This window comes from Octodon degus, unplaced genomic scaffold (genome assembly GCF_000260255.1).
Source record: "Octodon degus isolate 3935 unplaced genomic scaffold, OctDeg1.0 scaffold00208, whole genome shotgun sequence".
In the NCBI taxonomy this organism is placed as follows: domain Eukaryota; kingdom Metazoa; phylum Chordata; class Mammalia; order Rodentia; family Octodontidae; genus Octodon; species Octodon degus.
Genome location: NW_004524784.1, coordinates 3,344,161 through 3,361,841, shown reverse-complemented (window position 1 = coordinate 3,361,841; position 17,681 = coordinate 3,344,161). Strand labels below are relative to the sequence as shown.

The 17,681-nt window shown below is 37.1% G+C and overlaps 1 protein-coding gene across 1 annotated transcript in view; it reads left to right on the top strand.

Annotated features, from left to right (window-relative positions):
• Window positions 1–911: 911 nt before the first annotated feature.
• The window catches only part of Dnajc1 (DnaJ heat shock protein family (Hsp40) member C1), a 198,853-nt gene continuing 182,083 nt past the window's right edge, over window positions 912–17,681 (top strand). Inside the window, exon 1 of the mRNA XM_004644763.2 lies at window positions 912–1,365. Coding sequence (XP_004644820.1) covers window positions 1,180–1,365 — 186 coding nt within the window. The 5' untranslated portion in view covers window positions 912–1,179. The remainder of the gene's footprint in view (window positions 1,366–17,681) is intronic.

Below are 17,681 nucleotides of genomic sequence, written 5' to 3'. Positions count from 1 at the left end.
TTTATCAAAAGTAGTTATTGCTTGTTGAGCTGGATTTAGCTGGCCAGATCCAAAAAGGTAAAAGCATGAGACAAATTTTCACTGCTGGGCAAGCTACTGAGTTACGCAAGTTTTTGTTGTTGTTGCTGTTGTTGTTTGTTTTTGCCTTTTACTTATCATCAAGTAGAACAGTGAGTGAGGGGTAAGAAACGTGAGTTCACATGAGACAATAGTGATGGAGGGGAAAAAAAGTAAGTCATTGAACACAAGCAATGTGATACAAGGAGGTGGGGCACTGTTATACAGTTTTCAGCCCACCGTCTCTCAAAGTGGACCTCAACCAGGGTTGGGCTAAGATAGGTAACTACATTTCTCTTAAAACTATTATTGAGGCGACTTTATGAATTCTACAAGCTGCCTATTTTCTGGTATTATCCTTGTACATCATAATTCAAAAATCTGTATACATTTTTTCTTAGTTCAGATTTTTAAATTTTTCCTATTTCAAAGAGATACCCTTGACTACTCATTAGATTTATTCTTTTCAAAAAGGGCACTACATCAATTCCTTCCTTTGCTAATGGAGTAACTAAAATGTATGATCAGACGCCGTAAATGAGGCCTCAAGTATCCTTTCAGAACTCAGTATCCAGGAGAGTGCAAGGCGGTAGCTATTTCGAGGGAAACCTCCAACACTGGACGCTCCGGGCATATTCGTGATGTCTGTGCTCACCCCGCAACCTGGGTAAACACAAGAAGAGCTGCTCCGGCGCGCGCCCACCGAGACACTGTTTTCCGAGGCCCTGCTCTGGGGAGCGCGCGTCCCTACTTCCGGCCCCGCCCCCTCCTCGCAGTTGCTAGGAGACGTGAGGTCACCGGAAGCGAGGCCTGGGATAGGCTGAGGTGAGGGGAAGCCTCTCCCCCTCGCCAACCCTGGCTCCGGGCGCTGGCAGTCCAGCTGTTCGTGGGCCCGCGGCGAGGGTCTGAGTGAGGGAGAGCTGGTGGCGGCCCCGTCCGCGCCCTCGCCTGTCCGGCCGCCCGCTCCCGCGGGCCCAGCGCTCCCGCCGGCACCAGCCGTTCTTGCTGGCGGCCGCAGGCGCTCTGACCGACAGGCACAGTTCTTCTACCGGTGCTGCCCGCCACGTCGCCGGGCTCGGCCGCTGGCACTACGCGGCGGGTGACCTTTCCGAGCCCCGCGCGATGTGGGCTCCCGGCTCCGGGCCGGCGCAGTTTCGCCAGAGCCGTCGGCCCCAGCTCGCGCCGCTTTGGCTCCTGCTGCTGGCGGCCGTGGGGCCGGCGTTTGGCTGGGAGAGCGGAGACCTGGAGTTGTTCGACTTGGTGGAGGAGGTGCAGCTCAACTTCTACCAGTTCCTCGGGGTGCAGCAGGTACGCGCGGGCGCGCGGCGGGGGCGCGCAGGCGGGCTCAGCCCGCTTCCTCCGCCGAGCCAGGCGGGAGGGCGGACGGGCGCTCCGGTCGGGATCGCGGGCTCGACCGGACCCCCTCCCCCCAGTCTCCTGTGACCCCACCCTCCCCCAGTTTGAACCTCGCTCCAGCGTCTCAAGTTCGAGTCTCAGGGACAGGCTGGACGGTGCCAGTAGCGTGGGTGCTGGTGATCTCTCTCTCTCTCTCTCTCTCTCTCTCTCTCTCTCTCTCTCTCTCTCTCTTTTCTCTTTTCTCTTTTCTCTTGACTTCTGGGGGAGATCCAGCCCCCGTACTGTGCTGGAGAAAAAAGGAAAAACGAAGTAGAACTCTTTTTTTTTTTCACCCACCTTTTCCTTTCCCGCCTCCACGTATGTGACAAAGAATAGCCTTGTGTCACTGTCAGTTGTCATCGTTCCACTTAGACTTATTTCCTCAGTCTCCTTTGAGGGAAGCGACGAAGTTTTGGCTAGTGTTCGTGGCAGAAAATTTTCTTGCCCTGGACTTTTATGATCTTTTGAGCCTGTTAGGTACTAGGAGTTCGTATCACAGTGTAGACTTAGGGAGGAACCTAAAGCTTCTACCGCTTTAGTCCCGGAACTCAGGAAAAACTGAGGATTTCAGGGCAGTGCTGGTATTTCGGGTGTTGCAGTGGAAGTCCAATCATGAGTGCAGGATGGATTTCTTTCTTCCCTTTACTTTGCTTTTCATTTTGTTTGTTTTGTTGTTTCATTTTCCTTTTTCAGCTTGAGACTTTAGCTTGTATAAGCTATTTATTACTTTTTTTTTTTTTTTTTTTTTTTTTTTTTGGTGCCCTCAAGGGCATTTGCCCAGGTGCTACTTGAATCCCAGTGTCAAGAAAAAGACATTTCACTGATTCCAGGATTATGGAGTGAACGACTTAGACTTTAACACGATCTGCTTGAGTCCCTCAGATCAATACTTTGAATAATTACAGGGGTTAAAATAATTAAAAAGTTTATCTACAGTTGTCACTCTAGCCGGACTTCACATGACTAAATATGACATATATGCTGGTTATTATAAATTTGGATGAACTGTTGAACTTTTAAATGGAAATTTAATTTTCAAGTGTTGAATTTTCATTCAGTTACTGAGTATAAAATTGTTGCAGTGTGGTGGCATTCTAGTTGTCTTCATTTTAGAAAGAAATCCATCTCCCACTTCAAATGCTTATGTGCAAATAATTTTGTAATGACTGTTCACAAATTATACCGCATTTTCAAAGTAAATAGTACTGCAATATGTGTTCCAACAGTGAAGCTACATGTTTGAACAGTAACTTTTGAGATAGGAAGAGGCTTATACATAAGGAATCCAAAAATCTTGAGTATGCTTTTCTTTTGCTCATGAAAATTAAGCTTCTTTAAGACAATACAGATATTTAATATGGGGGTTTAAAATTTAGATTATGGGGCCGGGGAGATAGCTTAGTGGAATATGCGCTTCGCTGGCAAGCGCAAGGGCCTGAGTTCAATCCCCGGTTCTGCCGCCCCAAAAAAAATAAAATTTAGATTATGTACTCTAGGTTTACATGTGCACAACCATAGAATTTCCATTTAATTTCAAGCAGTTTACTTTGCAGTTAATGAAGCAGTGTGAACAACCAAAGCACTTAACTCTGTGCACAAAGATGGGAAAATAAAGAAGCATAGATAATTGAGAAGATTCTTTGTTGAGGGAGAATTTGAAAAGAATCTAAAAAATTATTTTAATGTGTTTCTCTGTCCAGCTGGTTGAACTTGGAAAGAATGCCAGGATGAAATTTATTCTTTCTGAGCAGAGAAATAGATTGCAATAACTCTGAGTCTTAACTTTCTTGGAAAACTTTCAAGGGTCCAGACATTTGGTAGAGACTTAAGGTCCTTAATGTGACTTTTTCAGGTGAGAGCCAGTCACTTGGGGACTAGCCTGACGCTCAGGGACAGAACAAAGTAGGTAGGCAGCTCATAGTAGTACCCTGGCTCTATGCTGTGATCAGTTCTATTGTTCATTCAACAGAGATATACTTGGTGCCTACTGGACTTTAATTACTTAGAGTTGGCCTTTATGTACAACAAAACCCACAGATTCATGTAACAGTTTAGTAAGGGGAAACATATAAATTGTAAATAGTAGATGGTCAGAGAAGACATCTAAAGGAAGTTAGGGACTAAGCCATAGGGATACTTGATGTGTCTTGTTCTGTTTGGATTGCTATAACAAAATAACATAAACTACATAGCTTTTGAACAATGGAAATTTATTTCTCATAGTCTGATGGAAGTCTAAGATCAAGTACTGTCAGTTTTTGTGTCTGATGAAGGCCTTCTGGTTTATATATGATACCTTATCACTGTGCCCTATCATCAGTAAAGCAGCTCACTGGGGCCTCTTGTACAGTGGCACTACTAAGGCTGTACCTTATGACCTAAACAACCCCAGACAATCCACCTCCTAGTACTACCATATTAGTTCTGAATATGAATTTTGGAGAAACTCAGATATTCAGACCATAGCATGGTGGAGAAACTTCAGAGAAGAATGAATAAGTGCAAAGGCCCTGAGGCAGAAGCATGCATTGTGTTTGAGAAATAGCAAGGCAGCCAGTGTGGCTGGAGCCAAGTGATTGAGGAAGATAGTAATAGTTGAGCTCAGAGTCATAGGCGGTAAGGGAAGATCATATACAGCACTGCAAGTCATTAGAAGGACTTGGCTTTTTTCCTTAGAAGTAAATTGGGAAACCAGTGGAAAAAAGGGTGTTGAAGAGAAGATATACTTCACTAGACTTAAATTTCAAAACGAGGGGCCAGGGAGATGGCTCAGCAGAATAAGTGCTTCCCTGGCAAGCTCGAGGCATGAGTTCAATCCTCAGTTCCAAAAACAAAATAAAATAAAACAAAACAAAACAATAGCTTTATTTTGTTAAGCTTCAACTGTAAGATATTAGTTACTTAGAGGAGTAATTGTAGTGTACAGTGGGTAGTCACAGTGGAGGTAGTACAAAGTGGTCAGGCTCTGGACTTAATGTGAATATAGAGGTGACAGGATTTTATTTTATTTTTGAGGCAGGGTCTCACCACGTAGTTCAGACCAGCCTTGAATTCTCTTTATAGCTCAGGCTGGCTTCAAGCTCATAGCAATTCTTCTGTTTTTGCCTCCCAAGTACTGAAGTTACAGGTGTGTGCCACCATACCAGGAACGGCAGGATTTTATTGATGGTTTGAATGTGGGATGTAAGAAAGCAAGCCCAAGGGTTGGGATCACCCATGCTCTTTAGAACTCACATTTTACCACCATGTGCCCTGGATGCTAGACATAGAACTATAGGATTTAATGTTTTCCCTAGTGATCAGTCCTGCTTTGGTCTGATTCTTTTCTGTCCATTTATTCCTCTCTTTTGGAATGAGAATGTTTACCCGGTGCCATTGTGTAACTTGTTTTTGATTTTTACAGAGGTTCATAGCTAAGAGTTTGAGTTTTGGAAAAGACTTGGATTTGGACTTTTTAGAAAAATGCTGGATCTGTTGAGACTTTGAAGAAGAGATTACTGTGTGTCACTTGTATGCAGGATAGTTGTATTATGTAAGGTAGAATTATGAATATGCTCTTGTCTTTATTTAGAGATTAAGTATGGTTTAAGGAGATTTGTTTTGAGTATAAAGTTGACAGGGGGCTGGGGTTGGGACCACTAATCCTGATATGTCCGTTTCACTGGGTTAAGAAATGGCTAAAAGTGTTTCCTGGGAGTGTCTGGTGGGTCGTGGAGGCATGGTCTTGGGATCTGTATATGGTCCCTCTCCCTTTCTGGTCTGGTGCTGTCCCCCTGCCATTCCCTGGCCCTCATAATCTAAGGAGCTTTACTCCCTCATCTATCATGATGCTCCAGCCTTGGAGCCGGCTGACTATTGACTGAATCACCAAGGATCATGAGCTGAATTAAAACTGCTCTAGGTGATGGTCTTGGGGTATCATTCTCAGTGATGGGAAAGCTCATTGGAACAGTAACTTTCCAGTCATTTATCTTTCTTATGTAGACATATCATGCATGCAGGTAGAGCTGAATAAATATTTCTCTAATTGTGTACATTTTTGCATCAGATTGAATTATTATAAAATTAGTTTACCTTTGTTATATACACACTGTTTAATGTAATGAGGTAGGGCAGTTTAGTGGAAGTAGCCTGAAGACATTTTCTGGCAAAAAGCAAGTCCCTTGTGAAAATTTTTCCATGGAGAATCCAGAGCTAATAGAGCAACAGTGGTTTAGTTGTAAGTTTCCATTGTTTCTTCTATGCTTTTCTGAGTTATTTTTATACCAGTTATAAAAGTACTCTTAGAATCTATTTTTTAATGTACAGATAATTAAGTCAAATTGGTAAAGTGGAGTCAGCTATAATTATTCTAGAGATAAATTTAAAAATCTTATTATATAGTCATCATTTTACCTAATGATTGGTTTAATATGGTGAATTTCAAATCATGTTTTGTTCAGTGCCTGGGATGTAACAGGGCAGGATGGAGGTGAGGGTATGTGGTTGACTTGATAATTACCAAGAGGAGAATTTTTGTGGCAATTAAAGTTTTAACAAGTAGTTTGATAAAATGTTTTATTTGTTCTCAGCTTTCTCATATTTTTTGTAAGTGAACTACTTATTCTAGAAACTGCTAAAGTATTATTTTTAAAATCTTTTTCTAAGTTGGGTATTAGTGTATCTATTTGGATGGTAATGATACCAATTAATTCTACCTAAAATTCAAAACTATTGTGAAGAGAGAAAGGAAAAAGAATTGCAGTGAAAAGAGAGGTTTCTGACTGAGGGAGAAGGACTCTTGACCATTTTGGAGTAAAGCTACACTGATGTATTTTCAGAAACCTTCATTTTCATTAGAACACTTAATTGTGAAAGATGGTTTGGTCCTATACTAATACATGTAAAAATATTATTACTGTGTTTTATATAATATCATAGTATTTTAAGAGCTGAATTAGGTTTTTAAATACTACTTATATTTATTAGAAGTTTTTGTCTGGGTGTCATTAAAACTTAATTAGAAATTTAATATAGAATTTATTTCATTCTCCATCCTACTTCATACAAAATTAAATAAGGTTAGGATTCATTCACTTAAGTGTTTCTGATTATCATCTTCCAGCAACAAGAATCTCATATGTAATCAGGTATATTGCAAAAACAAGAACCTGCCACAATCTACATTTCTGGTTAGAAAAATATCTGTATAAAACACTACGCTTTCTTACTAGATGGATGCCTATTTTATTATAATGAAGCAATAGGTATTATCTGTGCATAGCTACACAGTCAGTTAATAGAATTTGAGTTTAATGTCAAAGCTAAGAGTCTAAGATCAAGAATTAAATAAAGGATATGCCACAGTATAAATGGCAATATTAAAATGAAAAGAAGCCACTCAGAACAAACAGTAAAGAAGTCTAAAAGGGAGTAATTTCCTTAATTAAGCAAATTCTGTTATACATATTACTCCTTATTACAAGAGGCACGGCTTTATGAGTCTGTAGTGTGTCATGTATAGTGGGCAGTACTCCAAATGAGTTAAGACCAAAAGGAAAAAAAAAAAAATTACTGTTCTTGTTTGTTTTGGAAAAGTACACAGACCATAGAAATATCTTAGAGGCCATACAGAATCTTAGGGTCCATAGAAATTTACTATTTCTAGCCAGTCCCTTATAACTTTCTTCATACCATTAATACTGTATGTCACATTAAAGTTGCTATTTCAGACTGGGCGTGGTGGTGCGCACCTGTAATCCCAGCTCTTGGGAGGCTGTAAACAGGCAGATCACTACAAGTCTCATCTAGTAGCGAGATCCTGAACACCCTGTAAACCCTTCCCTAAAATAAAAAAATAAAAAGATGCTATTCCATGACTAATTGACCAAGAAACCGCTGGCTTTTGGATAAGTGGGAAATCTTATCAGCAGTTACTTTCAATTACCATACTTTTGATTAATGTAAGGTTAGGCACTTTCTCACTGTAACTAGCATTTTGTTTAATAGTTGGTGGTTAAATTTTATTTATGTAAAGGATATTTATGTATGTATAATGTAGAAATTTGTTAGAAAACTTCGGAAATTGTTATTTTACTTGTGTTTGATTATATTTTATAGTATTTTTGTATGCACCTTTATAGTAGAAATTAGATTTCCTGGGCTTAAAACATATTAATTTAGATATCTGATAGAGTTCAAATGAATGCCATGTTATGAAGTCTGAGTAGTTATGCAGAATTAATGTATTACTTTTTATATCACACCTTCAGAGGTATCTAAAATACAACTTTACTGGGCGTGGTGGTGCATGCCTGTAATCCCAGCCCTCACAAGGCTGAGGCAGGAGGATCAAAGTGAATTCAAGACCAGCCTGGGCTACATGGTGAGTCCAAGGCCAACCTGAATTAGAGTGACACCCTGTCTCAAACATTTCCCAATTTTTTTTCTCTAAAGTAACTTAAGATTCAATTTAGATTGATCTTGAAAGTATTTACTATGAAGAACTTCACAGTTTGAGGGCTGCCATCTCACAAGACACGATTAAAACGTACTGTTTTCAGCTGCTGTCAAAGTTAGCAGCCTGTTTTTCACATGATCTTCACTTTGCAAGAAATATAAAGTTGAGTTTAATTTTTGGCTCTAGTTAATAGTCTTTTGGCACAATAAATTTGGCAACTAAATTAGGCTAGCAAAATTAGGTAAATACAGTTTGTATTGATAAAGAGATTTGAATATAAAATTTGCATAAGTTTCATGTAACAAGTTTTGAGCAATATGAACATGAAATAAGTTTATAACCTCAAAAGGCCATACGATGTATTGGACCTTTGGGAAAGTACAGAAAAATGCCAACTACAAATACAAGAGGTAATGGAGTAATATCTCCATCTTGTGGCCTTTTTTGGATATTGCCATTAAAAATGTTAAAAGGTTGTATTTTCACAACTGTAGGCATAAATAAGAATAAAACGTGAGACAAGAACAAATAAAATATGTGTGAGATGTCTTTTACAGTACTTACAGAAACCTTTAAGACTGAGCTCTTCCCATATAAGGCACTTCGTAAAAGCCTGTTGCAGTAAAGATACCCTCCCTGGAGGAGCCTTAGTAGCCTTAACAGCCTTAGCTCAGTGTGTCTTGCATAGTTTTCTATGAAGTGCTATGCATGAAAGATGTTGGAAAATCACTGCTCAGATGTGCCATTATGATGTGTATGTATGATTATATAAGGTAAATTTGTGTTCGAGTATATATCTTAAGTATGTATAAGTATAAAATTATCCTATAAAAGTGGTCTTCCCAAAAATCTTTTATAAACTAAAATCATAAGTTGGATCTCAGAAGCGAAAGCATTGTTTAATGTATGGGTGAGGCAATCAAAAAAAGAATCAAAAGTTTTGATGAAATTAGTATCTTTCATTATTTACTGAAAGTAAGGGGCAGAACGATGATTACACATTACCACATTTCATTAACTCGGAAATACAGTTGACCTTCTGTATCTGTGCATTCCACATTAACTGTGGTTGGAAAATATTTCGGAAAAAGCTTGCATCTTTTCTAAACATGTACATATTTTTTCATTATAATTCCCTAAATAATACACTGTAATAACTATTTACATTGTAATAGGTATTATAAATAATCTAGGAACAGTTTAGACTATAGGAAAGGAGGGGATGTGAGTTGTTATACCCAAATACTAATCTTGTATATAAAAGGGCTTGAATATTTTCAGATTTTGCTATCTGCAGACATCCTGCAACCAATCTCAGCAAACTGTAATCATCCTCTGTAGGAAGGCAATATAAATGGCTTTGGAATATAAAAGTATGCAAATTTTGGGTAACCTAAGGTAACACTAGGAAATAAATATTTCATTTGCAAATATTAACTAATAGATATTTACATCTTTGACAGATGGCAGACTTTTTAGGTTATGGGTCCTTTAGAACAGTAATTGGGGCTAAGGAGATAACTCAGTAGAATAAGTGCTTGTCTGGCAAGTGCAAGGTCGTGAGTTCAATCCCCAGTACCGCAAAAAAAAAAAAAAAAAAAGAACAGTATTGTGAGATAGATTATGCAAGCTACATACATAATTTTAATTTTTTAGGTGCCATATTTAAAGACTTAAAAGAGAAGTGAAATTAATTTAATAATATATTATCTTTAACCCAGTATATCAAAAATATTACTCCAGCTTGTAGTCATAGTTGCAAAAATGATTCATGATGGGGCTAGAATGTACCACAGTGGTAGGGTACTTGCCTTGGCATGCTCCTTCCTGGCCCTGGGTTCATGCTTGTAATGATTTGATATATTATGTCAGATTGAGAAGTTTAAGAGACCTTGTCCTCATCCTGTGCAAGAGGAGTGCGCAGAGTTAGTATGGGTGCTACACCCACCCTGGGGGGTGGGTAGCCTGCTTACAGTATGAGGGAGGGAAAGAGGCTTGTTCTCCCGCTTTTGCTCTTGCTGCATTTGCTGTCACCCACCCCCATGATGTTGCTCCTCACCATGCCACCCTACCTTTGAGCCAGTTGATTATATACTGAAACTTTCATAAACTATGAGCTAAATAAACCTTTCCTCCCTTAATTTTGGGTGATGGGTATTTTGTCTCAGCAATGAAAGAAAAATAACTAACTCAGCGCGCTCTCTCTCTCTCACACACACACACACACACACACACACAAATTCAGATATTTAATATTCTACTCTTTGTATTCTTAAAACTCTGGTGTGTATCATACATTTATACATCTAATTTCCATCATTGGAATAAGCGCTTCCCTGGCAAGCGCAAGGGCCTGAGTTCAATCCCCGGTACCGCCAAAAAAAAAAAAAAAGAAAAAAGAAAACATCTAATTTCCAATGCTAAATTTTATTGAAAATACAAAGATGCGCAGCTAACAAGTAGATGTACTAAAATTGCACCAAACGTCCTTAAAGGTTTGAATTGTACTGAATATTATTTTTTAAATTTAATTGTGTTGATTAAATTTTAAAATTGGGTTTCTCAGTTGTAACAAATTTCAAATATGGTTAGCAGACATTAGATAGTACATATTGAATAGTACAACCTTAGAGAACTAAGATTTCTGTGAGGGGTAGGTTAATTTAAAATATGGGTAAAAATCATTGAATTATGTTTCTATTTTGTTGGGGATATACCTTGTAGTTTTCTTTCCTTTGTGTTTTAATCCAGTACAGGTCGTGTTGTTCTGCTATATAATTTTTTTCTTTAATTTTTCTAGGTACCCTTTTCCTAGTTAGTTAACTGTACATTTTGACCTTTTTTCTTTCTTTCTTTCTTTTTTTGGTCTTTAAAGGCAACAGGTACGAAGTTGATGCTATTTTTCTAGGCATGGTGGTGGTTTGAACTTCTGTTCATATACCCGATGAGGGTAGCTTCAGAAAATCAGTTTAATTCACATTAATCATTTACTTTTACTGACTTGCCTGTAATATTTTACAATTCTATGTTAACTTCACATATTAGATCTTTATGCTTTGATCAACAAATCACTAGTGTTCCTACACTGTAATTTTAATTTTTTATTTTAAAGAGAAAAAAATTTCAAAACAAGATAACAGTGATTATCTTAGAGAAACAATGGTTAATGCATTATGTATTGTTATCTTTAAATCACTCTATACAAGATATAATCATTTAACAGTCCAAACAGCATTAACTCAGCTCTTTCTGTTCAAAGAACTAAGAGAACTTAGTAGTATCTCATTCTATCTATCTATCTATCTATTTATCTATCTATCTATCTATCTTTTTTACTTTTCCCTTTTCTCCATTCCCCATCCCAGTTTCTCTTTCCTTTTGAAATTTCTTTCCACTTTATAATGTCTATTGTACATTTTGGATCTTATAAATGGAAGTCTCCAGTTTATCCTCCTTTATGGCTGAGCAGTATTCCATAATATAAAAAGAGTATATCTTTTTAGTCTGTTCTTCATTTTATGGGTATTTGGGTTGTTTCCAAGCTTTAGCCATTAAAATTGTGCTGCTGTATGTAGCAGCACAATTTGTATAGCTTCTCACACGGGGATAATTCATGTTTATTCACCATTTTTTCATATATATATATATATATACACACACACATATATATATACACACATATATATACACACATATATATATACACACACATAGCACTATGGTATGATGTTTTTAGTTCTTCTGGAAAGATACCAGAGGGAAAGAACTGGGTCAAATGGAACCTCCAATCCTAGTTTTCTGAGGAATCTCTACACTGATTTCCACAGTGGTTGCACCAGTCTATACTCCTTCCAACAGTGGAGAAAGGTTCCATTCCCCCCATGTTGCTTTAATTGTATCTCTTGAATGACCCATTATGTTAAACATTTTTTCATATATTTATTTTCTGCTTGTATTTCTTCATCTGAGAAGTGTGTATTCATCTCAGATGTCCATTTTTGGGTTTGGTCTTTAAATTTGGGAGGTCTGATTTTTTTTAATTCTTTATATGCCCTTGATAGTAATCCTTTGTCTCAGGAACATCTGGCAGAAATTTCTTCCCACAATGTGTGTTGTCTCTTCACTCTGCTGGTGGTTTCTCTTGTTGTGCAAAAGCTTTTTAATAAGATGAAATCCCAGTTATCGATTGTGATAGTTTCTGTGCAATTGGGGTTTTATTCATAAAGTCTGCCTACACTAATGTCTTCAAGAGTTTTACCTATTCTAAATTTCAACAGATTTAATGTTTCTGTCTTAATATTTAGTTCTTTGCTCCATTTTGAATCTAGTGCATGGTGAAAGATATTGGTCCAGTTTTAATCTTTGGCATGTGAAGAGCCAGTTTTTCCAGCACCAATTATTAAAGAGTTTTTCTTCCAGTCAGTGTGTTTGGCACCTTTGTCAAAGATAAAGTGACTGCGTATGTTTCTACATCTTCTAATTTGTTCCATTGATCTTAGTTTATTTTGTTTTTTGTTTTGGCCAGGACCACACTTTTTTTTTTTTTTTTTGGATACAGTAGCGTTATAGTATAATTTCAAGTCAGGGATTGTGATGCCTCCTGCCTTGCTTTTGTTGCCCAGAAGTGCTATTCTAGGTCTTGGCTGGTTCCAAATGAATTTTACAATTGTTTTCTCTATATATATGATATATGCTTTTGGAATTTTTATTGGAATTATGTTAAATCTGTATTAACAGTTTTGGACATATGGCCATTTTCATTATGTTGTTTCTTCCTACCCAAGAGGAAGGGAAATCTTTCCATTTTCTGATATCACTTCAATCTCATTTTCCAGAGTACTGTAATTTACAATATAAAGGTCTTTTGCATCCTTTGTTAGATTGATTCCTGGGTATTTTTCTCTTTTTTGGATACTATTGTGAAAGGTGTTTAATTTCTCTTGTCAGTGAGCTTGTTGTTTTTGTACAGGAAGGTTATTGATTTTTGTTTGTTGACTTTGTATCTAGCAGTTTTTTAGTGGAGTTTTTGGGGTCTTCTATGTAGAATCATCTCATCTGTACATAATGCTAATTTAACTTCTTCCTTTTCTATTGTTATGTTTCTCTTGTCTAATTGTTGTGGCTATATTTTCCAGGATTATGTTGAATAAGAGTGGAGACAGTGGACATTCTGGTCTTGTATCCTGATTTTAGAGAGAAGGCTTTCAGTTTTTGTCTGTTTAGTATGATGTTGGCTGTTGGTTTGTCATAGATAGCTTTTATCAGATTGAGATAAAGACCTCCTGTTCCAATGGGTTTTCATCATGAATGGGTGCTGGACTTTTCAAAAGCTTTTTCTGCATCTATTGAGATGATTGTACAGTTTTTGTCCTTGGCTCTGTTTATATGGTATATTATATTTGTTGACTTAGGTATGTTGAACTATCTTATCCCCACATCCCTGGGATTTTAAATGCTATTTGGTCATGGCATGTAATCTTCTCAGTGAGTTTTTTGCATTCTGTTTGCTAGTATGTTATTGAGAATTTTTGTGCCTGTGTTCATTAAGGAGATTGGCTTGTAATTCTCTTTCTTAGTTGGGTGGAAATTTTAATTATGAATTTGCCCCCCTTTTTTATTTTTTACGGAAGGGTCTACTTCTAAGAACAAGTAGCCCCTCAAATTGTTTGTATTCTTTTTTGTTGTTATTTTAATAATCCTACTGAGAAATTGACAGATAAAGGCATATATATTCAGGAATACGCCAAAGAACACAGTAAATGAAGTTAAAAGTAGATACAAGACTTACAGTTTCAGTGGAGTTTAATCTTTGGCATGATATTAAGATCTACTGATTGTCCTTAGTTTTCTATGAGTGTATAGAAAGTTCAGGGTCTCACTACTAGATGGGACACATAGTGATTTGCCTGTTTACAGCCTCCTAAGAGCTGGGATTACAGGTGTGCACCACCACAACCAGTCTTAATTGCCATCTCAGCACGCCCTGAGTGCGGGGCTAGGGCCAGCACAGCAGGCCGATAACCCCCCTTTTTACTCTTTATTCTCATCCAATTTAACATATTGGTAACTATAAATATTCTCTATACTCTCTGCTGGTAGCCATTTTGTTTATTATAATATCTTTAATTAAATTACTTTAAGAAAAGATACCCAGATATGTTTGTGTGCCAGTCGGCCTGCTCTTGTGATGTCAATCAGGGATTCCAAAGTCATCCTGTTTTACTAGCTGCTTTTGACACCTCTTCATAGCTCCTAGTGAGGAATGCTTTCCTTTGGACTGACTTATTAATTACCATTTCTTGCCTTTGCTTTCTGTACACTCATAAAAAACTAAGGACAATCAGTAGATCTTAATATCAACTGTTCTTATACTTACCTAGTTGTAGTTATTTAAAATGAACCTGATACATGCTCACTTCAACAGCACTTATACTAAAATAGAACTAATACAAAAATTGAGATGCTAAAATTTTGGTTTGAAGAAAAAGAAAATTGGTTTGAGGAAAAAAACAAGAAAAAAAAAATCCTCCCCCTCTGGAGCTGGAGAAAACCTCACAAATATCAACTTCCATTTGGCTTGCTTAATTATGCCTACCAAATTAGAAATAATTCATTAGGTTTTTGGGTAATAGTACTCAGTGAAAATTTTATGCTTATGTAAAGTTGAAACTGTAAGTCTTATATCTACTTTTAACTTCATTTACCGTCTTCTTTGGAGTATTCCTGAATATATATGCCTTTATTTGTCAATTTCTCAGTAAGATTATTAAAATAAATAACAACAAAAAAGAATACAAACAATTTGAGGGGCTACTTGTTCTTAGAACCTTTAGATGTGTACCGTGTTTCTGTAGACCCTGTACTAAATACATTTAAAAAATGAATTTTTAAATGCATTTAGTACATGCTACACATATAAATTATTATTTAATTTAGATTATTAAAATAAATAACAAAAAAATACAATTTGAGGGGCTACTTGTTCTTAGAATTCAAGCTAGTTAGAAAAATTTGCCAAGTGGGACGATAGATACTAAAATTTAGGTCATTATCCAAAGAATAATGGGAGAAATTAATAGTTGGCCAATTAAATTGTTTGGAAGTAATTGTATGTTTTTTTTTTTTAATTTATTTATTTGTGTGTGTGTGTGTGTGTGTGTGTCCCCAGCTCAGCCCACCAGGGGGCGGGGCTGGCTGGCATGTGGTGCTGGGGATTGAACCGCAGTCCCTGTGCTTTGCTAAGCTTGTTCTAAGTAGGTGCTTTAGACCACTGAGCCATCTCACCAGCCCCAGTAATTGTATGTTGATCCTTCATAAATACATACCAGTCACAAACTTCTTAAAAAGACTTGCTTTTTCTGGGCCTAATAACATTTAGTTATCTGTAGTCAGTCTTTAAAGACAAACTAGAGTGTTTGATCCACAGGCCTGCCATGCCGGCTCTGCCCTGGGGCATACTGAGAAGGCAGTTGAGACTGGGCATGGTGGCGTGTGCCTGTAATCCCAGCTTTTGGGAGGCTGTAAACAGGTAGATCACTACGAGTCTGATCTAGTAGTGAAACCCTGAATGCCCTGTAGATTCTTCCCTAAAATCTTCCCTAAAAACTATAAAAAAAAAAAAAAAAAAGCCGAACTAGAACTCGAATACAGATTTAAGCCTCATTGAAAACTTAATAGTCAGCTTGATGGACTAAAACAATTTCAGTGGATATTAGCTTTGTGTCTCAGTTACTTTTATCTCATAGTTGGGACAAAATGCCTGACACACAAAATTAAGGAAAGAAAGGTTTATTTAGCTCAATTTGTGGAGGTTTCAGTTTATAGTCAGCTGGCTCAAAGGCAGAGTGGCACATGGCAGAGGGCAACTGTTCATGGTGGCAGAAAATAGCAAAAAGGGAGGAACAGTGACAGAGAGCAAGCCTCTCTCCCTTCCTTATATTGTATTCAGGCTATCTGCCCCAAGGTGGGTGTAGCACTCATAGCCATAATTCCAACAGCACTCACACCCATAATCCCAGCATTGGATCATGAATTAATAACAAACTCTAGAAGCCCACCGCATGACTACATGAGGCTTTGGGGGACATCTCTACCCAAAGCATAACAACTTCATAGGATAAAAAGTGACTTTTATTTGAATCGTTAAGCTGTTTTCATTGTGCACTGGGACATACTTTAAATGACTTATTTTTAAAAAGTATATAGTTCAGATTTACAAAAGAAGATAAATTAATATTTCCATTTTACATACAAATGAGAAATACATGTATTTTGTAATTATTATATATCTATAACACTGACTTACTAATCTAAGAGAAATCTTTAAAGATAATAACATGGAAGAGGACAGTGTTGTAATAATCTTTTTAAAGGACATTTTCATTTAGAGGCAGTCATTATTGTCTTTCTAATAGTTCCAGTCATCTGCAGTAATATTTCTAATCTTTATTTTTGTAACAGTAGAACAGATACAACTACTATCTAGATTACATTGTAAAATTCTGATAACAAAGCCTACTTTTCATTTATTAATTGATTAGTTTCTAATAGCATTAGTAGTAATAGTAAAAATTGAAAATAAAGTATAATAGGGCAACAATTTGAATTAATTATGACATTTTCAATGTAACATACTATATGCAAAAACTACATTGCAACATGCAAAAGCATGTATAGTTTAAGTGTGAAAAAATATAAATATCAAGTTATATTACTATTAAATAGTCATTTGTGAGGAATTATATGTATACAGAATAAAACAGAAACACGAGGCCATGAGAGTTTTATCTGTGGTACTGGTAGACTTTCATTTAGGAATATTTTATTTATAATGTTGCTACTGTTACTGACATATACTGATAAAATTATATTAGTTTGGAAAGGGGAATGTTAAGCAGTTAAATCACAGTTGAATAAACTAAAACATTTTCATGTTCATAAGTTAAATTGTATGGATTTTTTGGTATGGATTTTTTTCTTTTTTTAGTGGAACCGAGGATTGAACTCAGACCCTTGCGCTTGCTAGGGAAGTGCTTATTCTACTGAGCCATCTCCCAGACCCCCAGTATGGATATTTTTAAGTAACTTTTAACCTATAACCTTTGAAAATTGTAAATAGGAAATTAAGACAAATTATTTTAGACTAAATTTGTTTCACCTTTCCCTCATGTTATCGAAATTGTTTAGTTATTTTTAAATATTATAAAGTAATTTCTAACAGTTATTTCAATATATCAGAAGGTGTTTTATACTTTCAGATTTTAGTCGGGATCAAATGAGTGCCCACTTTAGCAGCACATATACTAAAATTGGTGTTTGTTTGTTTTTTGAGATAGTGTCTCACTAAGCAGTTCAGGCTGGACTTTAGCTCACTTTGTAGCCCAGGTTGGTCTTTTTTTTTTTTTTTTTTGCTGGCTCATGCTGCCTTAAGGGCAGGTCTGGTAAGGCCTGTGGAGCTGGGGATCCAACCGTGGTCCCCTGGGCTTTGCCTGAGCAGGCACTTAAACAGCTGAGCTAAACTGCAGGCCCCTAAAATTGGATCACATGAAATAGAATTGGAGTCTGTACTGAATAAAAGTAATGGTAAAAATACTTAGAGTAGGGGGCCCAGCCCTAGCTCAGTTCTTTAAGTGGCTGCTTCCACAATGCTGGCAGCCTCAGTTTGCTGTAGTTCGATCCCCACAACACTCCAGCCATACAAAGTGCCCTGAAGGCATTCAAGGAACAAAACAGACACACACACACACACACAAAAAAAAATCCTTATTCCATTTTTTTCTAGAAAGGACTG